This window comes from Ictalurus furcatus, chromosome 9 (genome assembly GCF_023375685.1).
Source record: "Ictalurus furcatus strain D&B chromosome 9, Billie_1.0, whole genome shotgun sequence".
NCBI lineage: Eukaryota > Metazoa > Chordata > Actinopteri > Siluriformes > Ictaluridae > Ictalurus > Ictalurus furcatus.
This window is the reverse complement of record NC_071263.1, coordinates 23906782-23934114: the sequence shown is the minus strand read 5'-3', so window position 1 is coordinate 23934114 and position 27333 is coordinate 23906782. Positions and strand designations below refer to the sequence as shown.

The 27333-nt window shown below is 36.4% G+C and overlaps 1 protein-coding gene across 3 annotated transcripts in view; it reads right to left on the bottom strand.

The window, feature by feature from the left end:
* Positions 1-19648, bottom strand: part of zgc:103755 (uncharacterized protein LOC449988 homolog) — a 65901-nt gene extending 46253 nt beyond the window's left edge. For 2 of the 3 annotated variants that reach the window (XM_053632569.1, XM_053632571.1), the window contains exons 1-6: positions 19172-19541; positions 17510-17649; positions 17228-17321; positions 13085-13246; positions 12871-12989; positions 640-885 (exon numbers count right to left, since the gene is read on the bottom strand). In XM_053632569.1, the coding sequence (XP_053488544.1) occupies positions 640-885; positions 12871-12989; positions 13085-13246; positions 17228-17321; positions 17510-17649; positions 19172-19427 (1017 nt within the window). In that variant the 5' untranslated portion in view covers positions 19428-19541. Of the gene's footprint in view, positions 1-639; positions 886-12870; positions 12990-13084; positions 13247-17227; positions 17322-17509; positions 17650-19171; positions 19542-19626 lie in introns of those variants that run through there. The other variant, XM_053632570.1, reaches the window with a different exon arrangement.
* Positions 19649-27333: the final 7685 nt, after the last annotated feature.

The window sequence follows — 27333 nt, the reverse complement described above, 5'->3', positions numbered from 1 at the left end:
GTCTGAAGTATTTTTTCTTCAATAGCTTCCTTCCTGTCTGAAGTATATTCTAAGGGTATTACAGGCATACAAATTAGTAACAAGAAGGACTAGACATGCTGGTGGCGGCGGCATCCCCATCTATCTTCTTCTAAACATTAAATGCAATCAATTTTAGGTTTTACCTAAAATTTACCATTGTAAATTATTACAATATTCATACAACATATTAAGCATCAAAAGCCAAGTTGTTACAAATGTAAAACTACATTGGATTTTCAAGTGCATCCCACACCTACAACAGATACTAGTACAAGAAGTGGTTGTGAAACGGTAAAGGGGAGAAGTGGGAAGTTTTTGGCAGCTGCTGAATTTATGCCAGAGGCAAAACCCATAGTAATTCTACATGGGTGTGGGATTCCTTAAAACGTAGGTAGAAGATGAGGAGAAGAGAGAAGACTGGGAAGAGGTGTGTGCTTACTTTCAAGGATAGAAATGGACAAATGGGAATATACTTCATATTTTGCATGTGAATCTAGCAGTTTTGTGTTACAGCTAACATGATCAGTCCTGTATGAGAAGTGTATAATCACTTGAAAATAACTACTACTATTTTTGGTTGCCTGTTGTCATGAATCGAATTATCAGATTGAATGGTACCTTCTGGCCAGCAATGACGACCTTGTCTCCGAGGTGGATGCCCATGTTGGTGAGATGTGCTCGGGCCTTCTCCGAGTGAAGGTCGAGGGGTTGCCCGAGAACGAGAGGCCGAGGAATGACAGGTTGGGGTAGAACGTCCCTCAGCAATGTCCTCAGCTCTTTGGCCTGAGCTGCAGCATCTGCCATCTCAAGAGGCATGTCAAGAGGCTCAGGCACCACGTCTACCGGACATTGTCCCTTATCATTCTGATCAAACAGAACCAAAAGCAGAGAATGGCATAAGCACTGGCAACTTCTTTTTTTTTTTTCATTATTATTTACCAAAGGGTGTCTCATTAGCCAAGAACAATATATATGTATAAAATTGGCACATTTCAAAGAATGGGCAAAAGTAGTTACATTTTCCACTCAAACAACTGAAGAACTGTCTGACCTCTTCTTTAACAAAACATCATAAGAACGTTTGTGAGAAAGGAATGGTGAAGGAGGCAAATGAGAATCCAGAGATCAAAGTTTCAGAATGACACAGTTTTATAGAATAATCAACTATTAGATGCCACTTGCTAAAAGGAAAACAATTAAATAATTAACACCACCAGCAGAAGTGTCAAGCAGAAATGTAAACATGCTAACAAAAAAATTTGAAAAAGGAGATGGGGGGTGGGGGTGGGGTTGAAGTTCACCACTCCCAGTGTATCTCTATGGGCACCAAGCAACCATAAGAAAGCAACAAGGCCATTTTTTTTTACCAATCAAATAGTCCCTCTTTTTACCCATTTTGACCCAGAGACTCGTGAACACTCAAAGTTAGCTTGAAACATTTTTCACTTCCCGCATATTTTCCCCTTCAGTGAACTTGCGTTTCAATTCCATCTGCGACTGCTGCTATAGCTGAAAAAGCAGAAAAGCATAGTTTTCATGTGGCTTCTGCACTGCCACAGGATGGGGTCCAATTAAAAAGTGCTATTGCTAAACGGTTAATATGCACCTCAGCACGTTTCAGCATGGTGGGAGTGCATACAAGCCTTGCTCAATGATCCAGCAGGAGCTTTCTGGTAGAACTTTAACCGCTTAGCTAGCATTGCCCTAAACATACCCTATAATGTAAAGATGTCAAATGCAAGGCCCACAGGCCAAATACAGCCTACATGTGAATGTGAAAAAAATAGACTATTTTCACACATTTTTTTATTTCCCCCACACAATTTCCAGAGTTCACACCAGACAGAAGTGACCACCCACGTTTCGGACAGTGCATGTGGGCATGTGGGCCAAGCTAAATTGCTGGTTGATGGGATTGATGGAGTGTAAAGACCTGAAAGTTGGAAGACTGCCAACATGTATATTCTTAGCAGAGATAAGCTCATGTGAATTCTTCTTGAATGCCATTCTTAATGTTATATACTGTATATTCCATATCTGAAAAATAGACGTATACAGTCGTGAAAAAATAAGTACACCCCATAGAAATTGTTGGCTTTTTTGACATATTTGGACAAGCAAACATTTGATCAACTTTGAAACAGTTTATTAATGAAGTTGATATACGTGAACAAAAGCACAACGAAAATTTGCTTTTTCAATCATTTATTCAACAGAAATATAAATAGATGTGATATTCTTCTGTGGAAAAAGCACTCGTTGATATGACACAGAATTCATTGTTGAATCAATGAATGCAAGATGTCTAGTCCCTGAGGCCACAACCACAAACCATAACATTTCTACCACTGTGCTTCACAGTTGTCATGAGGTGCTTCTCCTGAAAAGCTGCCTTTGGTCTGCGCCAAACATGTCTACTGTTACTGTGGCAAAACAACTCTATCCTTGATTCGCCTGTCCAGAGCACATTATTCCAAAAGGCCTGGTGTTTGCCTATATGCTCATTGGGAAACTTTAGGGAAACCACACACCTCAATAACAAAGGGAACACCAGACACTAGATATGAGCGGTTAAATAAGACAGGTTCCATCTGCACTCCCTAAGCAGGTTCTAATCACTAGCACCCAATCTTGAACACGTGATAAAAACATTTATATGGATTTAAAGGTGTGATAACTGAAGGGGCATACTTACTTTTTCCATGTGGCTGATCTATTTTCTGTTCATTTAAATTTTAAAAATTACCACACAATGTCAATTTTATATGTCATTTGATAGAGTGTATCACCTTTATTAATAGGCACTGTTTCAAAGAGGATCAAATGTTTGCTTGTCTAATTTTGCTTACTAATTTTTTCACATGACTGTATATATATTTTTTTTAATGCCATTCTTATTCTTATAAAACATTCAGAGCCTTGGGTATTGGTGTTAATTGATAGAATTCATAAAAATACATTGAAACAATTAATAACCTTTGTTTTGGGGCTAACAAAAATGCTGATGTAGCACAGTTTGGCACACCTTCACTAATATGGCTCATCAACAATTCTTCTGAGACCTGCAATCCAACAACCTGTATCTTGTATTAACAAATTACAAATGTTTCAGTCTGAGAATAAGGACTTCAGATGATGTTCCAAACACCTGGAATAAACTTCAGAGGAGCTCACAGCTGAGTTTTCTTGTTAATAAACTGCAGCATCTTAATCATTTATTTATGAAAATAGTTACAGAGGTAAATGAATCACTTTATGTTTTCATTGTTCTTGTTTTTTTTTATTTTTTATGTTTAACTCATCAGATTTGTAAATGAAGACTGCCCTCAATGTTTTTCCTGTGATTTAATTAAAAAAAAATAATTAAATTAGAAAATAACAAGAAATGCTTAATTCTTAAATGAGCTGCTATTCATAGAGGGAGGTTTCCTGCAGGCCACGAAACATTCTGCACTATGGTTTTGCCCTGAGTCTGCGCACTCCGCTTGTATTTCAGCGTGGCACTCAATCAAACCAGCTGTGTGAGTCAGTCGAAAGCAGAGCAAGTCGCCTGAACATCCTACACCCTCCAATCACTCTGCTTCTTACACAATGCAACGTGCCAGGCACAGAACTGGCATTAGGAAGCCAAGATGGCCAGCAGTAAAGTGTCGCGCTTGACATTAATTGAGTAACGAGATTAAGTGTTGCACTCAGAAAAGGGCCTATGGCTTGCAGAAGAAGAAAGACAAACACGGTTACAATTTAACGCAGCCTAAACTCACGCAGTGCTTAAATATAGCCAGACCGAGCTGGACCTTTCTTCAAGGAGGACGCCTTTCTGTTATACGGATGAGGCTGAAGAGGCTTATTGTGCGTTTGTCTATTTCAAGCAGATGTCATGTTCCATTATTAAGCGCACGCAAATGTACCGCTTGAGAGAATGAGGGTGCTTTAGATTTATCATGGTAAGATATTGAAAAAGTCTGAGCCACAGTGTTGTGCTGCTCTGCAACATAGTGTAGTAGTGTCCCTTTTTGCTTAGAGATGCAAAGTGTTTGAGAGCCAAGTCAACACACACACAGACACACACTATAAAAACCAGCAGCGATCACTGGTACTCTTATTTAGCAGAAAGCTCGACAGTAAGGTTTTTAGAGGGCACTGACCATGGACATTACAGAAAAGACCTTATACCATGCATGATGGAAGCTATAGGTGATAAAACGATGCACCTAAAATTTTAGACACCAAATATAGAATCAATATGATAGACAGAATATTGTGTAAATGTTTCTTGTGACTTTCCAACAACCAGTTATAAGCAAAAATTAACAAAACTTCAATATATTACTCTATTAGTGCTGCTCTCTCACTCTCTCTCACACACTCATAAATGCAGATGAACTCTCATCATTCCCAGTGGAAACATAACTTTTTTTTTTTTTGAACGGCAAGCAGTTTGATGTCAGGATCAGACCCAAGTTGGACCCAAGTCAGCTGCAATGAATGTATAACATATACAGGCCAGAGACTGAAAATAAATCATAACTGACATTTGGTGCTTATCTCATCATGGGTAGAAATTAAATCAAAGTGAACAGAGCTCAGCTATTTGAGAGTTTGAAATTAAAATGACATTCGCTGGTTATTATGGTTGGTACTCATGTTGTGTTTACTGGTATCATTTGTATTCTTACTGTTACCGTCATCATGACCATTGGGTGGCACAAAATGATAGCGATCTAGGTGTTTTAAAGCAAAGCAGACTGCAAAAATGTGCTCTGTGAAAATATTATGGTTAATATTAGTATTGTCATCATTAATATTTCTGCTATTATGTATTGCTATTACTATTGTTATTCTTTAGTATTAGTATTGCTATAATTGCTATTTCTGCTATTATGTATTATTACAATTGTTATCATTAATATTAGTATTGCCATTATTGACATCTCTGATAATATGCATTGCTATTACTATTGTTATCATTCATAACAGAATTTTCAGTATTGATATTTTTGCTGTTATGTATTATTTCTATTGTTAATCTTTATTAGTATTGCCATTACTGATATTTCTGCTATTTTGTATTGTTATTACTATTATCACTCTTCATTATTAGTATTGTCATTATTGATATGTCTTTAATTGCATTCATGTGAAAAAGATAGTACACCTTATCGACTTTTTGTTTGTTTGTTTTTGTTTTTTTTTTACATATTTGGACAAGCAAACATTTGATCATCTTTGAAACTGTGCTCATTAATAAAGCTGATAAACTATCAAATGACACATAAAATTTAAATTGACACAATTTAAATTAAGAAAAAAAAACAGATCAGTAAGTACACCCCTACATTCATCACACTTTCAAATCCATTAAATTAAAATCAGGTGTTCAAGATTGAAGATCTGGTGTTCCTTTTGTTAGAGAGGTATGTGGTGTCATCATGCCAAGATCTAAAGAGCTCTGTAAGGACAAAAAAAAAAAGAAAAAGTGGATGCCTAGGAGTCTGGCAAGGGATTTAAAAAGATCTCCAAATTATATCATTACACTGTAAGGAAAATCATCTACAAATGGTGCAGATTTCAAACAACTGCCAATTTGTCCAGGACTGGCCATCTCAGCAAATTCAGCCCAAGAGCAGACCATCTGATGCAAAAGGAAGTTTCCAAGAACCCCAAAATTTCATCACAAGATCTGCTAGTAAGTCTTGCAACTGATGGTGTCAAAGTGCATGCTTCTACAATCAGAAAGAGATTGCACAAATATGACCTGCATGGGGGGCATGCCAGGAAAAAGCCTATACAGGAAAAGACCAGGTCTTTTGGAATAATGTGCTCAGGACAGACGAGTTGATTGGCCACAGTAACAGCAGACATGCTTGGCACAGACAAAACACAGCTTATCAGAAGAAGCACCTCATACCAACTGTGAAGCACGGTGGTGGGAATGTTATGGTTTGGGGTTGCTTTGCTATCTCAAGGACTGGACAGCTTGTATTCACTGAGTCAACTATGAATTCTGCATCATATTGAAGAAGTGCTTGAAGATAATGTGAGGCCATCTGTACGAAAGTTGAACCGAAAGTGGACCTTTCAACAGGATAATGATCCTAAGCACATTTGAAATGGGCACTACATGCAAGAAAACCCTCAAACATCTTGCAAATGAAAGAATATCGCATGGAAGAGTGGTCAAAATTTCCAGCAAGCCTGGTGGACAACTGTGCAAAACACCTACAAGAAGTTATTTCTGCTAAAGGGGGCAATACTAGCTTCTGAAGCCAAGGGTGTACTTACTTTTGATATTTCTGTTGAATAAATGATTGAAAAAGCTAATTTTGCTTGTGGTTTTGTTCAAGTATATCAACTTAATAAGCTCTGTTTCAAAGATAATCAAATGTTTGCTTGTCCAAATATGTCAAAAAAGCCAACATTTCCATATTTTCCATGAGCTGTAAGCCATAATCATCAAGATTAAATCAAAAAAGGTTTGACATATTTCATTTTAAGTGTAATGAATCTAGAATATATGAAAGTTCCACATTTTGAATTAATTTACGGAAAAAAAATTACTTTACTTCATGATATTAAAATTTTGTGAGGTGCACCTGTATGTGTGTAAAAATTTTAATTCCTAACACTTTGGCAATAATGTCCTCTATACGGTCATGCCAATAAAGCTGCGTGAACTTAACTAACTAGTTATCAAAGTCAAAATGGCATCACAGTATAGGAAGCTCTAGATTTTAAGCTAATTTAGTCAGAAATTATCCCAAAATTCATCCCAGAAATGCAAACTCATGTAGAAACAGTCCAGGATTTGAAAATAAATGATTACCCATGCTCAGTGATTCCTCTGCTACTGATATGAAGCGAGAGTGGTCATAACTACTGACTGAATCATTGTTTCATACTGATGCACTAACCACACAGCTATCACACCATGCTCACTGCTGGAGCTTACTGCAGTTTTGAGGCTTTACGGCTACTAAATGTTGCCACAGTGCCCTCAAGTGGTGCAACTCAGCATAAACAAACCTCCTACGTATCAATGACTGAATGCTTCAGCTTAATAACAATAGACAAACCTGTGTCTAATTTTGTTTCTAATTTTCCTCAGTCAAAACTTATGGGATATTTCATTCTAGTGATATATCCTCTGTGGTCCTCACTGACAGGCAACCATGCAAAGGCATTATGTTCAATTCTAAAAAACCTCTGTTTAAAATCATCCTGACAGTGAAACCAAAAGCAGGAATGAAAAACACAGTACATGAACACTGATCAAGCAAGATCAGTCTTTATGAATATGCAGTACTGTGATCCCTTTATCCCCTCCAATATTATTCCTCCTCCATCATTTTACTAAATGCACTATTCACCGCTGTCCCACACAGCACGACATGTGAGCTCTGAATCACTGCCAACTCTGTGCTGTGCAACAGGCAGAGAACCACAAGCGGTGTATCATATCAGAGAGCTACATGAATGATTTCATGAATAATGTATTATACAGCAGGAAAATTTTTTAACTGTGACTGAAAGGCTGTTTCACCAGCTCTGTATTACAAAATAAATAAAGCTTTTCCACTTTAAAGTTCCAAAGTCAATGACAGAAAATAGATTAAAGAATTTAATTCACTAAATAGATGAATTAGATAATTAACACTAATTCTAGTATCATCTTAATCCCAGGGTTGGGTGACATGACAATATAACATTGATTGTGATAAACTACATCACAAAAATGTTTTTTTTTTCCTGGGATATCACGGATATTGTGATATCTTTTTTATTTTATTGTTTTTTTTTTGTTGTTGTTTTTTTATCATTATAAACCGGTAGCAGCTGATGTGATATTACAAATTACAGATTTTATTTTTTCTCCATTTTATGAATGTTTATAAATATAATGTACTTTTTAAATCTAAAGAAATTTTAATGATAAATATAAAATTAAATAAATATTTTTGTAGGCATTAAAAACAATTAATAATATTTTGTTAAATAAGTATAAACTGACTGGAAGCAGCACAACATGCTTTATCATGTTAACATGAGTTATCATGGATATTGTGATACCTTTTAATTTGATTATTTATTATTATTATTATTTTAAATAATTATAAACAGAATTTTAAATTGTAAAATGAAACATTTTTACAAATTTTTTTTTTCAGATTAAAATATTTTAATTAATTTAACCAAGTAAAAATAGGAATTTGTATGTAAAAAAAAAAAAAAATAGAAAAAAAAATATTTTTGCAGACATTAAATACAGTAAAGACTCACTACTGCATTACTGTGGAATTGTTTGCAAACCTCTATATCATGATAAATGTAGTGCATCAAAATTAATTAAAATGTGTAATTGCACAAACAACAACAACTATAATAAATTTAATTCTAGTGAGCTTTTCAACTTGTATGGATAAAAATGATGAACTACACTTGATTGTGTGTAGTCAGTCACTTGCTGCAACTCTCAACAGGACACTTGGGTTTTTCAGCCCAGCCTAAGCTTCACACTTTCTGCTGCTGCACTTCTAGTTTAAAATGCTGTTAGATGAGTTTGAACAAGTTCTATTTTATACACTGACAAATAATTAATTTTGTCCTAGGGGTATGTAAACTTTTGCAATTAATAATGATAAAACAATGATATTTTATAGAACAGTTATCACTACCTAATTTTTAGTCTAGAGATACTAAATAAAACAACAAAACCTTCAATTTTTATTACTACAGTACACTGAAGTTGCTTGCTGGAATCTTCTATGCAACGAGCTGTACCTTCAGGGGAAACTGAGAGGAGACTGGCTGATTGTTTTTGTCTAGCACTTTCAAACCAACAAAATGAAGGATTTCTCCCTTCCAGTGGAAAGTCACTTCAACGGCAGTGGACATTAAATTAATTGCATAGCTAGTTGTTGTTATGGAAGCAATGAAGTGAGAAAAGTGAAAGAAAAAAAAAGAGCTCATTTACACTCGGAACTGTGGAATGACTGTCATGTTTTGACAACCACTACTACATCATCTACTTGATATATCAACTGCTTTCACTCCCTACGTCTTCAGAGGCACTTTTGTTGCAATATTCAGTGCTGTTATAAGACATTTAGTGTGACGAAAGCTGTTTGTTTACCAAAGCTGTTTTTATTTATTAAAGAAAAAGTTGCATTTAATGTTGTGAAATGTCTATGAAATCAAGTTATTTCTTTGATCGGTGTAAATTGTTAATATTTTGTTTAAGGATCTTATTTCCTTCATTTAGTACTGAGCTTAAATATTTCCCAGAAGACAAAATAATAACAATTTACACCGATCATCCTGTTCAAATGTTTACACCCCATGGCTCTTAATGTAGTGCATTGCCTTCTTAAGAGTCAGTGAATGTTTGCACTTTTTGTAATAGTTGTATGAATCCCTCAACTCAGTTGTCCTCAGTGTGAACGGACTGACACTGTTGGAAATATGCAGAAGATACTGGAAAACCAAATCTCGTGCAGGCGCCGGAGGATTTTTCTTAAGAACAGTGGGCGATTTAATTGCTCAGGACAAACAAGGGACTCGTGAACATCTCTCACAAAACATAAAAACAGTCATTGATCATCCAGATCATACTGATCACACAGTATAAAAATGAACTCCGACTATGAAGACTTGTAGGTCTTAACACGCAATAATTGCCCTCTCCTACTAAAATACATTGTTAGAAACACGTGAAATAATTTCATTACTTTAAAAATCCTTAATATTTAATACATATTTTAACCTATGGAGGCCGCCATTACTTGACATGCGCAATGCATTCTGAGTCGATGACGTAAAATGGTTGCACTTGAGTACTCAAAAGAATTAGCTACTAGCCCCCGCAGCAGGAATAGAATGCCACACTGTGTTGCTTTTGGTAGTAATTTTCTAGTTATTGTGGGCTATGATACAGGGGATATCTGTAAATATAATCAAACCTGTAAGCATCTTGTTAGTGCGTTTTTTCTCTATATTCTAACGTAAAGCTCCTGTAAAATTAGCCTAAGACACCTAGCCAAGGCATACCCAAAATAAAATTAAAGCTGTTCTTGAACCATTCGGAGTTCATGCACGGTTTCGTCTCTTTTGAAAGGTGGACTAAATATTTTTACATAGTTGGATTGTTTGGACCTTTGCCAGTGTAACAAGACTGTTTTTGTCAGGATGTTATGGATCAGTAGATTACTATGAGGCTTTATATGAGGCGAGTTGCCTCTGTTTCGTAAGTGTTTGTGGTCTGACAGAGACGTTGATTGTAGCTCCTGTTGTGACTGTATGCTTACCTTGAACAACAAATGCTCTCGGTTGGCATAGACGTGCAGTGGCTACACAGACACCATCAATTATGCCCCACTCTCGCTTCCTCACCTCTCTGATCGTCGTTATTTTGATGTACATTTTGAGTAATGTCTTCTATATTAGCCTACTCGCTTATGTTACGCTCGGGTTCAAATTGATAAGGCTGAAGACATGTTCATATTGCTGTAGGGTTGCTGGAAAATCAAGACCGCTGCAACCATTTGACGTCACTACCCAGAACGCATTGCAATGTAAACAGCAATGGTGGCCTACGAGTGCAAGGATTTTTATTATGTTTTTGTATAGCGGATTCATATAGCGGATGTCAGACTTAATCTGATAAGCCATACAAGTCTTCATAGTCGGGGTTCCCTTTAAGAATCAAGCATATGTAAACTTTTGAACTGGTTCATTTGGATAAATTCAGTTATTGTTGTGTCTTGTGGACTATATGTAAACATCTTGTTTATTATGTGAAATAGCTTATTCAAGGTAGTACTAAATAAAATACAAAATGCAATTTTTATATTTCTTATTTAATTTTAATGATTAATTTTCAGATTCTGCAAGGCATATGTAAACTTATGAACTCAATTGTATAAAGTGAGACATTCCTTCACAAGTCTCTCTCTCTCTCTCTCTCTCTCTCATATCATTTTACCAAGAAAACTGAAAGCTCTGTCCTGAACACTTTCCTGTAACTGAAACTTAAAGTTACAGCTTTACCTTTGACTGCTGCAAACTGCTGGTGACTCTGTCCATAAATGCCAAATAAACAACTCATTACAGAAAACTTCACCATAATCAACTAATACGCAATTTTTTTGAATCAGTTTATGTGGAGCGTCTGCCATTCAAGTCTCTATGCAAGCTGGTACATAAGAACTTGTTGGAAATAATAACATATTAGAACAAGTATATTAATTAAAAATAAAAATTAAACATGATTTGCCTTTCAGATGGAATTACAACAGTCAATCCACACATTCTGACCAATCACATATGAGAATTCATCAGTGTTGTGGAATAAATTGTATACATTATTACACAATAAAACACCAACTGCTAATTTAAGTTGTAATGAATCTGAGTGGTAAAATATACGTTAAGCAGCACTAATTGTGACATAACTATTAAAACCTCTGCCAATTAATCATGATGGTCAATCACAAAGAAGGTCAGAAGCCTCGGGTCACAAAGTAATTTGATAAGGAGTTATTTTGATAAGAAGTTAATAATTACTGTTCAGAAAGTGTGGAAGCTGCTGTTTGAGCAGTTCAGGACACAAAGCTGTAATGCCTTGTGAGAATGAAATGATTCTAGGAAAAGAAATAAGCATGGCTAATTTAACTTCATGCCCCTGGGAGCCGACTGAAAGAGAGAAATAAAGCCAGTCACGCATCTATATGTGTGTAAATGAAGCTATATCCTATAAGGCTCTTTCATGCCATAAAAAAAAGAATCTGAATATTTTTTAAAATATATGTATGTAGATAAATCCAGCAAGCTTTAAGTACAAATACTGTGATGAGTTCATACATCATCATGTGCTTGGAGTGTAAAGTCAGGAATACATCAGTACAAAGGGACAGCCCCATTATTCAAGCACAATTACTCTTAGACATGTTAAGTTCTCTGGATAAAGCACATACTGTTAAACATGCAGTACTTAATATACATTTAATATGTACATTATGTACAGTAAACACTGCAGAAATAAATCTTTACTACCTATTCTCTTCTTAGAAGTTACAATATTAATTTCTATGTGGTGAGCTACCAAATCATATTTGGCACACATAACAAATCACAAATCTTTCCTGTGTCTGAAACTTAAAGTTACAGCTTTACCTCTGAGTGTTACAAACCGCTGGTGACTCCGTCCATAAATGCCAAATAAACAACTCATTACAGAAAACTTCACCATTATACGCAATGTTTTGTCATTTGCCAACAAACATCACTGTGAAACACAGTTTTGTGCAGTTGCACTTTCACCCTTTCACCAATTCAAGTAGTTTTCTGCAAAAAGCACAAAAAAGCCACAGCAAAATCAAGCAATTTTGGCCTCAACAATCACATAAAATATTGACTAAGACTGAATTTAAAAATAGCTGACAAAATGAACACTAGTTCATATGCAACATGTGTAAAGGTTGGCATATCTGAGCTACGCTGTTATAGAAAATTAATCAACACCTTCTGACCAATCAGATCCGAGAATTCAATAGTGAGGAGTTGGAAATTATAATAATTATAGTTATAAAAAGGTGGTGTAGTACTTACTAATGGTAGCATTTTGGGCATAGTCAAGGCGAGACCATAATGTATTAATCTTCATTATTAATTTGATTGATATCCATATACAAATCATCACAGATGATTGCTGCTGTTTACTTTCATATGCATTTTCTTTATACATTTTGAATCTCATTTTTATGAACATATGGACGGAAACCCCACTAAAGCCTGCCTATGAATAATAAATGTATTCGCAGCTCCGTTCAGAGTTTTTGTGGTGGCACGTACCCTGAATGCAGGATTAGCTCCGAGCTCCAGCAGGCAGCGGACCGCAGCTGTGCACAGGTTAGCAGCAGCAATGTGCAAGGCAGTGCCGAAGTCAAAATCACTGCAGGTGGCATCCACTTCTGAAACAAATTAAACACAGAAATGTCATCTCATTGTGAACCAGTGTCTGAGTAAATGCGGCATTGGACTGAGTCACTCAGTCACGTTCGCTCACCTCCCGGCTGCGACGCCTGCAACACCACACAGATGAGGTGAGGAACATCGAAGTAGGCAGCGTAATGAAGGGCACTCATGTTGGTCCAGCGGCTGCGCAGAGACGGGTCTGCTCCCAGAGATAAGAGCTTCCGGGCAAAACTCGCTGCACTCTCTACGTCACCTAAAAGACACACAACACAAGATGCAAAGCTCTTTAATCATCATGTTGAGTTCATTAACAATAAAGTTCACATTATAGCAATTTTACCTCAAAATAGCCATTATAATGTTTTATTTTTACTCAACTGTCATCAATATTAACTACATTACTAGATAATAAACCTACAAATTAACTACATTACTAATAAACCTACAAATTTGCTTCCCATACTAGGAGATACTCTAAAACTATAGAGTATGAACATTTGGCTAGTTTGCTATCACAAATTTTAGTAATAAATCAGGTAGTTTTGTAATGATAGATTTATGATGAATCAGAGAGAATTTAACAAAGTAATGCAAATAACACACTACCACTCATGTCTTACTATCACGTATGCAGTACTAGTTAACTAGCAGTTAGCTAGTAGGCATTGAGGCCTTTGGTGTACACTGACAGGTTTGAATGGCATGAGAGAGTTTCTGAGTAGAGTATTCATGTAAACTCTTAAATCCTGGAATTTTGAAGTAAAGCTAAAGTTCTAGACATGTCCCTGAGCCATTTATATAGAACCATTTATTAAACATGTTTGGCTGTGCAAGGAATTATACACGACAGTGTGCTGCTATACAAATGGGGTGGTTTGATGATGTATTTCAGAAAACAGCACGTTCCAATGTGTTTTATTTTTCTTATTCCACAGCAAATATGTCAAGGTTTTATATATGATAGATATATATGTACACACAGTTGCAATCAAAATTATTCAACCCCCATTGCAAATTAGGTTAATCGTCAAAATTTACAGACTTTCAGCTGCTTGCAATGAACAAATCAAACAAAAGCAATTGAAATAGTTCAACACAATAAATGTTTCAAGTGGTTTCCCCAAAGTCAACTGAAAATGCAACTTATAATCACTTCTCCAGCCTTATTCAACCCCTTCATGGCAAGCATGTTTAGTACCTAGTAGAGCAGCCTTTTGCTGTTATGACCTGCTGCAAATGAGATGCATAGCTTCTGGCAGCGTTCCTGAGGAATCTTATCCCATTCCTCAATGAGCAATGGCCTCCAGTTCAGTAATATTTTTGGGTTTGCGTGCTGTAACCACCTTCGTCAAATCCCACCAGAGACTTTCTATGGGGTTCAAGTCAGGTGACTGTGATGGACCTGTAGAATCTCCCAGGACTACTTGTACAACCAAGCCTTGGTGGAATTTGAGGTATGCTTGAGGTCATTGTCCTGCTGGAAGGTCCAATGACGCCCAACCTTCCGCTTCCTCACAAACGGCATGTTTTCTCCTAGGATTTCCTGATACTTCAATGAATCCATCTTGCTTTCCACACACTGCAGGTTTCCAGTGCGAGAGGATGCAAAGCAGCCCCAGAGCATCACCGAGCCACCACCAGGCTTGAGTGCGGACTGTTCTTTCTTCATTCTTCTTTCTCCAGACATGCTGCATTACGCTTTATATCAGGTGCCTTCTCACGCACTCATCATTGTACCTTGTATGAATCTGTTGGCTGGTCCTCCTTGTAACAAAGGGAAAAAATACACATGCTGTTGTTTACTGCTAAGGCAGTGTTGGGTAAATTACCTGTCTGTACTATCTGTAGTCTTTTATCTTATCACACCTGTAACTATAGACCTAGATATACTACTACAATTCCTTTAAATGTTCCTAGGGTACATTCAGAGAGTGGTAAAGCTGCCTTATTTTTTTATGCTCCCTGGTTATGGAATGAGCTGCAGAGTAATATAATGCTAGAAACACACCCGTATTTAAAAAATGTTTACAAACTTTTTACAGACCAACCTGAAGGAAACATGTACTTGTTTTAATTAATCTTTGAGCTGTGGTCATACGAGTGTTGGATATAATTTTATTTATACGTCATTTGTTTTATGTGTTGCATTTTATGCATTTGTCAAATTGTTTCGTTTTATGTGAAACTAATTGTGCTGCCATTTTGGCCAGGACTCCCTGGAAGAAGAGATTTTATATCTCAATGGGACTATCCTGGTAAAATAAATGATTGAAATACAGCTGATCCATCATGCCAAAAAGTTCCAGTTTTGTTTCATCGCTCCACAAAACAGAATCCCAAAACTTCTGTTGCGTATTTATAAGATTTTGAGCCAACTCTTCTTGTGCTTTTGGGTCAGTAGTGGTGTACGTCTTGGAGTTCTGGCATGGAAACCTTCTGCGGTTAGTACGCGCCATATTGTGCTCACTGAAACCTCAGTGTCTGTTGCCACCAAGTCTTGCTGCTGGTCTTTTGCAGTCACTTGAGAGTTTTTCACAACTTGCCTTCTCGGAAATCTGGTTGCAGCCATTAATAGCATCCTTTTTCTGCCCCGTCTAGGTATTTCATACATTTTATGCCCCTAGCCAGGTCAGGTATTTCAGGTAGATGGTGTTCCATCTCAAGCACACCTGGTGCAACTAATGAAGCCCTTGATTAGTTGTATCAGGTGTGCTTGAGACAACACTGGTTTTGCATATTTGTGCTGTTGTGAGGGATTCTATTCAGGGGGTTGAATAATTTTGAGACTGGAGAAGTCATTATAAGTTGTCTGTACATTTTGACAATAAACCTGATTTGCAATATGGGTTGCAAAAACCCTAACCCTGGTTGTATAATTTTGACTGCAACTGTATAACACGCACACACACACGCACACACACACACAGACACCCGGTCAAAACTTTGGAGACATTTCATCTTAAAAAGCTTTTGATCTGAAGGTGTATGATTAAATGTTTGAAATCGGTGTTGTAGACAAAAATATAATTTGTGCCAACATATTCATTTCTTTCATTAGAAAACTAACATTTTATTCTTTTTTTTTTTTTTAAAAAAAAGGGTGACTTGGAGCGTAATATTCCGAAAAGCAGCAAATAAGTGTCCGGTATAGGTGAGAACTTCTTTAATACTGTTTAAAAAGCATCTCAGGGGGATTCCTCAAGAAATTGGGTTAGATGCCAAGAATACATTTCTGGAAATTCTAGGCAAAAAGGATCTCTACTTTGAAGATGCTAAAATACGCAATTATGTTTATTTATTTTGGATTTTTTTTTTTTATCACAACATAATTCCCATAGTTCCATTTGTGTTACAGTAATCCACACTTTTTAGCAAAATATCTTTCAAAATTTTTCATACTTAGTTTATATTTTTTATTATTTTTTTTTCAGATAGCCTTTAAGAGTGCCTTTGACAAAAGAAGAACGCATTGAAATCATTCTCATAGCTGGATTAGGAAGCTGTGGCAAGGTTGCGATGGACTTTAACAGGATACATGGCAAGCACATCACACACACACACACACACACACACATGCCACTATTGCCAAACTGGCAGGCAAAGATGGGAGGGACAACTCCATGTGTGTTTACAAAGAAATGGCAATCATGTAGAGGAGGTTTTGTAAATTAAGTTAGATTTTGCTAAAAAGGAATCATTTCCCCTATGTATGGAGACTTTTGGGACACCCTGCAGGAACTTTAACGTATTACAACAAGTGAATAAAAAAAAAAAAAAACATGCTTTGTAACTGAAACTACTGTCAAATGAATCGAGATCTTCTAACCAATCAGAATTGAAAGTTTATCACAACATCGCTGTGGTGTAATATTAATTATACATCAGTTCTAGTCCACTAATTTTTTTGGTCAAGAAGCAAGAGTGTTTATATTTAGTATATAAATACCCTGGGACATTTCACTGTGATTTAAAACTAAAAAAAAAGTGTGTCATTATATGACTTACATAAAAAGTCATCAAATTTTCTTTTAGAACTTGTGGGAAAATCTGATGATGTTTTAAGTCATATTTATTCAGATATATAGAAAATTCTAAATTCTAAACTTTCAAGCACCACTGTAGATTAGTTAATAGATTAATATTTCACATTAAAATTAAAATTTAAATTTTAAACAACAGACAGAGTATTTTCAACCAGTTTTCAGAGTCTTTGGCATACACCTGCACGTCTCACCTATGCCTGGTGCACCAGCTTTGCAGCAGTAGTGCAGCAGGCTCATGTCAGTAAGACCATCTCTGTCATTGACACCACAGCCTCTCTTCAGAATCTAAAACATGAAGCACAAACATAAGTCTAATGTTACAGCCAGTTCCAACAAGGAAGATATGATAAACTACCAGCCCCCATCCCTGAAACACACACACACATACGCAGCAAAGGATCATCTTTCCACACAATCTTGGCATGTGAATGAGTTGTGTGTATGTTTAACAACTGCAAAAGCAAAACACTGACCTCGTTACCAATGAGTGCAATGTTCTTCTGCACTTGAGGGACCCACTGTCTGAGAACCGCAAACAGCTCGGGCACTGTGGTACATGGATCCAACAGCACCACCCTACACTGGGGATCACTGGGGTCAAAGAAAGAGAAATCTGCAAAACAAAAACAAGCAGATTTGCGCAACTGCATATCTTAAGCTGACAAGCTCGAAGAAGAAAGGGGAAAAATCAATAGGTGCAGTTTGTATCAAATCATAATCGATTGTGGAGTCTGCAGAGAAGCCTGCTGATCCATATTCAGTGAAACAACTAATCTGAATTGAATTTAACTCAGGTTTAGGTTTAAATAAGCATGGTTTTAAAAGGGAAACTTTCAAATTGCTATTGGCAGTCCGATAATTAGCGATAAGCAGCAAAAATTCTTGAAGCAAACAAAGGGATTTAAGTTTTAAAAAAAAATAATAAAAGAAAAAAATTCCTCATGACTAAAACTTTTTTGAGTGGGGGAAGTCCCCCTTGGATGTCCTCTGCCTGGAAGACTTTCCCATGGTGCAAAACTAAGTATTATAAAGAGCTGATACTGAAGACTCTTTCCATAACTGTTACACAAAATGTCACCTTCAGTAAAAGTTAAAAACAATTATAAATTGTTTATAAAAATGTTTAGATTATGCATCACATCTGCCATAGTCCCTGTGTATTAGTATTATTATTTATATTAATGAACAAGCTCTTTTAATATAAACAGTGTTGATTAATATTCTATAAAAATAGCTCTGAAAAGTATGCCAGATATAATTTAAATCAGTTTATATGCATGAGCTTGTACACACACACACACACACACACACACACACTGTAGTGGTAGAATAGTGGTGGTAATAGTAGTGGTAGTAGTGGTAGTAGTAGTAGTAGTAGTGGTAGTATTAGTAGTGGTGGTAGTGATTGTGGTAAATAGTATTAGTAGTAGTAATAGTAGTAGTGGGAATAGTGTTAGAATTAGTAGCAGTATTGGTAGTATTAGTGGTAGCATTGGTGGTAGCAGTAATAGTAGTATTGGTGTTAGTACTTGTAGCAGTAGTGGTAATACTAATGGTAGTAGTAGTAATGGTAGTATTGGTAATAGCAGTGATAGTATTGGTAGCCGTTGTGGCAGTAGTGTTAATAGTATTGGTAATAGTATTAGCAGTAGTAGTGGTAGTATTGGTGGTGGTAGTAGCAGCAGTAGTAATAGCGTTAGTATTGGTGGTAGTAGTAGTACTGAAAGAAGTGGTAATAGCAGTTGTAGTACTGGTAGCAGTTGTGGTAGTAGTGTTAATAGTATCGGTAGTAGTAGTATTGGTAGCTTCGGTAAAACTCAGTGCTGTGGCATACAGGTTAGCATATATATATATATATATATATATATATATATATATATATAGGACTTTGGAGGGATAGAAGAAAAAAAAACAAAGGTGCAAGCTGTGTAAAATGTACATTAAGGTTAAAACATTTGTTTAATTCAACAGTTTGTCTTAACACATATGGCTTCAGCAAGTTCAATATTTTATTTCTTACAATAAAAAGAATGTATTGTAGGAAAACTACTAACTATTTCAAACATCAAACTCAAGTCAGATGGTGAGCACCTTCCCACTCTGTCCTCTATCTAGTGTACGGATACAGCTCTTACCAGAGTCAGAGGGCATGGGCGCAGATGCCACCTGGTGAATAACGGGGCGAGCAGGAGCGTGGGAAAGAACACCGGACCGGTCCAGGACTGCGTCTTCTTCCGTGGTCTCCTTCAGCACTTCCTCTTTAGTCATCTCCCCCTTCAGGTCTGAACACAGAGCAAACGTCAAACAAATACTGACTTCTCTCAAATACTTTATACTTTCATCCATTTGCATAAAGAACAACTTTGCTTTGATACATGGACTTTTACTCATCAAGTGAAATTTAATTTTTGTGTCGATTCATTTTACAAACGTTTTTATTAAGCATTCAAATACTATGCTTATAATTTAAATGCATACAATAATATTTTGTTTATTTAGCCTATTAGAGCCATAGAGGGTTTTGTACATTCACAATAGATTTTTAAAAATATATATTTTCATTGAAATGATTTACTAAAAACTTACTTACTTTTTAAATCCTTTTCTTTATATTTCTGGATTTCTTGAGTAAATACTGATGTCTGGTGAAGATTTCATGTGAATAGCCTCATTGGAAATATATTTACTGAAAAAAGTGTTGACGCGTCCAATACTTATTTCCCCCAATGTGTGTGTGTGTGTGTATATATATAAATAAATATAAAAAATACCACTAGCCCCAAACACTCCTGTGACTCACCAATCCCATACTCAAACTTGCTGCTTTCAGCTTCCTCCATAGAGAAATAAGCAAACAGCACTAAAGTTGAGTTTGCCGAAGTGTAAAAAGTGTCAGAGTGAATAAGCTGACCTGTCTGATCTCCCCAGCGTCTTCCATTAACACTCTGTGATCAGTCACGACCCCTGAGCTATTTATGGCTCACTGCTGCATTATTCCCCTTACCACAACACATTTGACTTACCGCCTATAAACTAAAATAAATGTATGTCCAAGTTAAACAGAAAATCACACACAAGATGAATAGCATACATTCAAAGAAAATATGCATGCAGAAAGTAAAAGAGCTTATTGGTTCACTTAAGCCTATTAATTAGCCCTGTATTTACCTCTAAACCAGTGCTCAGGCTATTTTTCATGCAAGCTATTACATAATATCCCTTTCAGTTAGTTTTAGGCAATAGTATGAACTTTGGAGAGAGCAAGAATATATGGTGAGAAAGATATTCACACAAACTACACAGAACACAACTTCATTCCTTCCTTTTTTTCAGGCATTATCCCAGGTGGCATGTTTTATAAATCATGGGTCTGGCTCAGTTATGTAATGAACTGCATGTTAACAAGCAAATACTGCATTTTGAAACAATATTATGAAACCAAGCTTGTGCAGTGTAACAATATTATTGTCTCTACACAATATGACATTGTCGTGATATCCGGTGACAGTGACCGCAGATTATTGTTATCTTACCAGACCTGCCAAACTTCATGAATTTTGCATAGGAGCTTTGTAAAAACATCTCCCAATAAAACAAGAGATAAGCCAATCAACATGTGAATCTGGTAATATTTTGCTCAGGTGTTTTGACCTCTTAGTTATTAACAGACACTTCTCATTCCTTTTTCCAACCATGCACATTCACTTCCTCTTATAGGAAATTAGGGCTGGACAGAACAGCTAAAAAATTTATCACGATATAATGTTTCATATCATTCGGTATCGATAATTATTGATAAATTTTAATCGTTTAATCGTAAACAAACACCAGTAGAAAAAAGGTTTGAATTTAACCACTGTATTTTTAATTTACCCACTTTATTAAGGCAAACAACAAATAATTTTAGTTTTAACAGTCAAAAACAAAATAGAATTTAAACAAATATCTTCTCTTAGATCTTAGATGGAGATTACGTAATGAGTAAATCTCCCCCGTGCCGCGCGCAGACCGACTAATTGATAATGAGATTCGTTGACGACGATTTTCATCAACGATGAAACGATTATTATCGATTTTATCGATTAGTTGTTGCAGCTCTAGTTCTGATGTCACATGGCGATGACGCAACTGAATCCCACACATACACAACTTGTTATGCCGTGGTCATGCATGCGTATTTTTGTCGGACACCACTGCGATTATGGGCATGAACAAGATACGACATCATCCATCAAAACCTTCGCGGCTTCACGCAAGTTGTTTTTATAATCTTTCAAAGCTGTGTTGTAAAGTACAGGATAGCTCGATATAGCTAAAATTAGCACAACCATTTCTGAATTTCTTCTTTTTAAACTAAAAAGCTCACACAGTGACGTCACGATCATCTATTGATCACACGTCTTCACATGACACAATTATGCAGGTCACAGTTCACCAAATTTGAACATTTATCATGCAGTGTAGTACGAAAATGTTACGCATGAGCTTGCGTTTCCGGTATGCCGTTTCCGGATGCGTTTGAATGGAAGTCAGTGGAACACTAACGCCTAGTGTGACCGTGGCCGTTTGCTCGTCACTCGTAGCACACTCCTTTATCAAGGCATATTACAGGCTGTTTATGATCCAGGGACAGTGCACGCTTGAGTGTAGCTCATGCAACCAAACTTCATGTCTGTTTACATTTTATCCAGCATTATAGCGAACATTTTTTCTATCCTTACCGATAAAGGTGTACCGTCGATAAATACCGATATCGTTTTATCGCCCAGCCATATGGGAAACTGAGAATATTTTGAATTCATTAATGTGAAATGAAGTCTAGCAATGCATGTTCATCTTAGCTAACATAAAACAAGTATAGGTGGGATAAAACTTAGATACAGCATAAAGCGTACATGATTAACTCTTAGCTCTGTTTTGAACATCCATATTACAATATAAATGTTTAAATTATTAAGGTCCCAACCCAAAACAAGCAGCCAGTCGAGTCAATTAAAAAGCCAAGCAGCTCAAAAGTTTGATAAGAAGGTTCAGAAGCCCTTGTGATTATCATCTTAAACTAATCATAGAAGGTATTCTTTTATAGCCAAGAGCAACCCAGTGGATAAAACAACATTAAATCCAATTAATGAGAAAAAGATATCCAAATACTATACAATTAGCATCTTGCAGTGTCAAGAAATTAGCATTCTAGTTTGTGTGGAATACAGTGTGGAAGTGTACCATTACTGACTAAACTGAGAACGAGTACTGTATGAGTACCTGGTTCCAACGGAGTACTTCACTCATACTTGCAAGTGTGAAACGATGAAATGATTTTGTCTCCGAGAGAACAATGTGAACACACAAAGCATGCATATAAGTGGTGCATCTTGAGATTTCAGAGCTGTTTTCCAAATTCTCATGTTTACACACACGGCCCACCAAATCACCAACAGCGTCACCAAAGTGTGCTCTTGGCAGTGGACCACAGGGTTTTAGGGCACCATTTTGAGCAGGACGTGTGTCAGATTTCAGAAGAAGCATGAAACAGGTTCTAAACAGGTTCTTTAAAAGGTACTCAGCTTCTAAATATTTACCAAAATGGTTTGAAGCTGTTACTGTTCCCACCACGCAGTTGATTCTTTTCCTGACACCAGTGTTTCATTCCCCTTACATCTCAACGTTTACATTTCTTTTTCAATTTATTAAAGAATGACATGGGATACTTTATCCATTTATAGTTATAATTAATGTTGTGGAAAAGATCCAAGAGACAAGTTAGCTAGTTCCTATAATCACTTATGTTATAACAGCTATAAACAGTTGCTCCCTCACCAGCCTCACCTTTTTCTCATTTTTGAAGACAAAAAATAAATAAATAAATAAATAAATAAATAAATAAATGTACAGCATAGCGTTAGGCCTGTCACAATAATAATGTTATAATCTTATCGTACTATACATGGACCTCGATCATTTTTGCTGACCTCGATATTGGTCATCGTGTGTTGTTTACAAATCCTATACACACACATGAGATTAATCAGATATATACATAATATAAACTTAATTTTACAACTTGCTTCTGCACAAAATGTCCCGAATGCAGAAGTGAACTTAAGTTAGGCACTAGGTAGAATGGTAAGTCACCTTGTGAATATGCTCTTTCTGTAACTATGCAGACAATGAATAACTAAAGCATGAAGAATTCAAAATATTCACAAGATCAAGTTTTCACAACAAGGGCTTTTCATATGTTTTTGTTGATACATGTTTAAGTTAATATATAAATTAAGAGAATATTTTCTCGTCAACTAAAATTCCGTTGACTCATTCCATGCCATTTTAGTCAGAGTAAAATTGACTAAAATGAATAAATATGATGATGAAATACTGACTAAATTTAAAAGATATTATTTGTCAGAAGAAATAAAATATATTTTTGACATTCCAATGTCTGTATATTCTTAAGAATTATTTTTTTTTGCTCTTTGAAAAGGTGTACTTGCATTATTATACTATTATATTACCATTTTATACCATGGTCTGTCCGAATACTCGATTCTGATTGGCTGGAAGGTGTGCGTTAAAACCGTTCTGGTCAGTTTTATCACCGTTCTAAATTACTGCGCTGCCTATAAACAACTATAACCATAGTAACAGAGTTAAACTCACAGCTTCATTATTAGTAGAGACATGGCACAGATACAGGTAATTCACACATGTACAATTTCTCTCTCTCTCTAATAAATATGTACTATAATTCACTCAAATAAATAATCTTATTGCACTACTTTATCTGTGTATGATTTAGAATGGGCAGAATTCTTGAGCCAAGGACCCCCATCAAAAAATAACTAACAAAAATTAACTGTTATTGTTATCATTTCAATCAAATTTTGCACTGCAAACATCAATGACAGCTTTAACTTGTCAAGGCAGGCAAGTGACCATGGTATAAGCTGGATAATCCTCTGGTGGTTGGTTCTCTGTCTCAACGCCATGCATTAAAATCTAGCTGTGGATTATCCCTTACATATTAGTGGCTTAAAATAGTCTTAAAATGACAGTAATATCATTTATTGCAATTATTTCTGGTACAATATGTCCAACAAATGTTGTTACCATGACAGGCCTACAAAGCGTGTCATGTTACAGACACACAGCAAAGTACAAATGCCCCCTGTGACTTTTCAGTGACGAAAAAAAAAAAAAACCAACTTAAAAAGTATCTTCGACTGTTACAAAGAGTTAGCACTCCTTTCATAAATGTCAAGCAAATGGCACCTTTTAGAAAACCAAACTAAACTAAATTATAATCTGCTCATTAGTAGGCTTATATCATCTGGATCGTCCACCAAGTCCCTGAGAACTCTAGACCCATTTTTTTTTTATACTATAGAAACGATAACATATTAGAACCAAGTGCACCTGCAATTTGGATTTTAGCCAACACTAGTGCTGTTATTGAAAATTAATCACCTGTTTGACCAATTAGATTAGAGAATTTAACAGCGCTGTGGTATAAAAAGATTTTAATAATCAATCTAAAAAGTCTCCATCTGGTGTCTTGTTTGGCAGTGTGCCTAGAGGCAGAGTATGTTCCAGAAAAAAAAAAACAAACAGAGAACAGATTTCCTAAAACAACCCAGCTACTCCTTGTCTTAACAAATATGTCAAATAACCTATTCCAAACATCACATACCATGATTAGATCTTCATCACAGTAGTACAGGATGTAATGTCTGTCTATTTAACAAGCCACTGGACATGAGAAGCATATGGCATGAAATATGGAGACATTTATTCCATTATATTAACGTGCTGTTATTAATACTCATTGTCCCATTTGTTTTGAAGAACACTGTCCTTTTAAACACCTAATGCATTACCTCAAACTAGTGCATCCAATGTTTTGGACCTAGTGCATGCTGAAATGCACATGTAATAAGCATCCAGCATGGGATTTATGATTATGACTTTCATATTGTACTGTTGATGACATTAAAAATAGTCTATATAATTAAAATATCTACTTCAGGTCCCTCCAAGTTTATTTTATAATCATATTCTGAGTTGCGTGAATTGAGCACATGGGGATTTAGAACTTGCTTCATCTCTAACTAAAGAGCTTGATGCAGCAGTGCCTTAGTATTTAAGTCTGCCTGGTTCTCTCACATCTACAATTGGACACACTTCTTAAAATCAAAGTTCCAAGCTTCAAATTTCATGCCAATATGACCATTTATACAATCATGCTTGTCATCACTACTGTAACTAACCGAGTTGAGTCTTTGTTATACCTCAGTGCAACTATGCTGTGTTCTGGGATTCATTTGCAAAATTTGCTGTGTCCACTATTTCTATGCTGGATTTCTCATCAATAGGACATCAAACGCTGCTGGAAAATTGTGGCTGAGAAAACAAGCATTTGCGCATTTTGTTTTGGGGAGTTAACGGCAAAATTATGGAATTAAATTTGTGCCAAACGTATTGAACGTAACTGAAAACAGTGAACTCAGTGGCAAAAAGGTTTGCTACAAACTTACTTAGGTTTGTGCAGGAAGTAAGTCTGGAATCATTAACGCCTCGTTTCAGCTGTTCAGAATCGGTTCCTTCTTTTGGGAGTCAATAACTCAGTTTGTCGTGCACTTTGATTTTTTTAAACTTTACAGACTTTTTACATTCACAAACGGCTCTATAACACACTACATGAAAGGGAATATTTGAAAAACCATAACACCACTTTAAAGACTACGTCCAATTTTTTTGCCACCGAGTTCACCGTTTTCAGCTTCAGAGTTTTTCTTTTTCTCATTGTATATTTTTGTTAATTTCTGAAAAGTTACATTTAATATGTTTGGCACAAATTGAATTCCATATAAAACAGGATTGTTTTGTGTGTGTGTTTGATATCACTGAAATGAAACTGTGACATCATGCGACACATTAACTTACCCCAGCCAAATAAATAAATAAATAAAATAAACACAGAATCAGTTAACAAATGAAGATCTGGATCATTGAGCACATAAATATTGTTAACCAACCATATTTAGTGTGTTTCAGGGTGAACTTTCCCTTTAATAGCATCGCATTAGATGATGCTGATTACTCATCAGGGCCTAAAATGCAGCAGGTTCATTAGTAAATGCAGTACATTACACTGCATCTCACACAGACACAAGGACGTGATCCTGCAGAAACATTTGTGCTCTGAACCAGCACACGGTGTTATTTTAGGACGCAGTGTAGTTTGACTCCAAAGCACCTGCAGCATCGCTTCAATATTTAAACAGCTGATTGAAGCGGTAACCAATAGCAACCACCAGCAGCAGCTTATCGCTAGCTAACGAGCTTCACCTCTCAGAACAGCGACCACGGGGCGAGAAAAGCGCCAAATACCTGCGTGTTTATGAGGAAGAAACGCGCGGTTTGGCTCGTTCAGGCTCCAGCGCTCTAACAGTCCTAAACGGGGAGCTCATTTTCCTCTCCTCCTCCTCCTCTACACTGCAGACGGCTTGCTCACATCCACTTCCGCATATGATGACGCAACACAATACGGACGCAACAATCCCCGCCCACAACAGGGTTGCCAGACACTCATGAGCACACAATTGTCTAGATACAGGGGTTCCCAAACTTTTCCAGGGCAAGGTCCACCAAATGGCATTAACTTTTGACCAAGGCCCTCCTTTTGCAAGATGTCTTTTAAACACATTAAAAATACAGACTTCTGAATATATCCCCCTTTTTTTTATTAATAATTACATCTTACATCTTTACATTACATTACATTAGGAATTGATTGTGTGTGTGTGTGTGTGTGTGGTTGTCTGAGAGTAGGAATTTATTTTTCACACCAAATTGTTGAGCCCCCCGGGCGCCCCCTGGTGGCCCCCACTTTGAAAACCACCGGTCTAGAATGTATTTGTATTCTGTAGCATTACAGTTTCCCTGCACTTTAACGGGGTCATTCCTATGTTCCCATGGTCCTATGTACCCCAGTAAACTTTCCCAACGGTTTTAAGTTGTCAGTAGGGATGCACCTAAATGAAAATTCTTGGCCGAAGCCGAAACCGAATATATTAAAACCGTTATTTGTCCGAAGGCCGAATAACGTACACCAGTGGTTTTCAAAGTGGGGGCCGCCAGGGGGCGCCCGGGGGCCTCAACAATTTGGTGTGAAAAAAAATTCTCACTCTCAGACAACCACACACACACACACACACACACACACACACACACACAATCAATTCCTAATGTAATGTAACGTAAAGATGTAAGTATTACTAAAAAAAAAAAAGGGGGATAT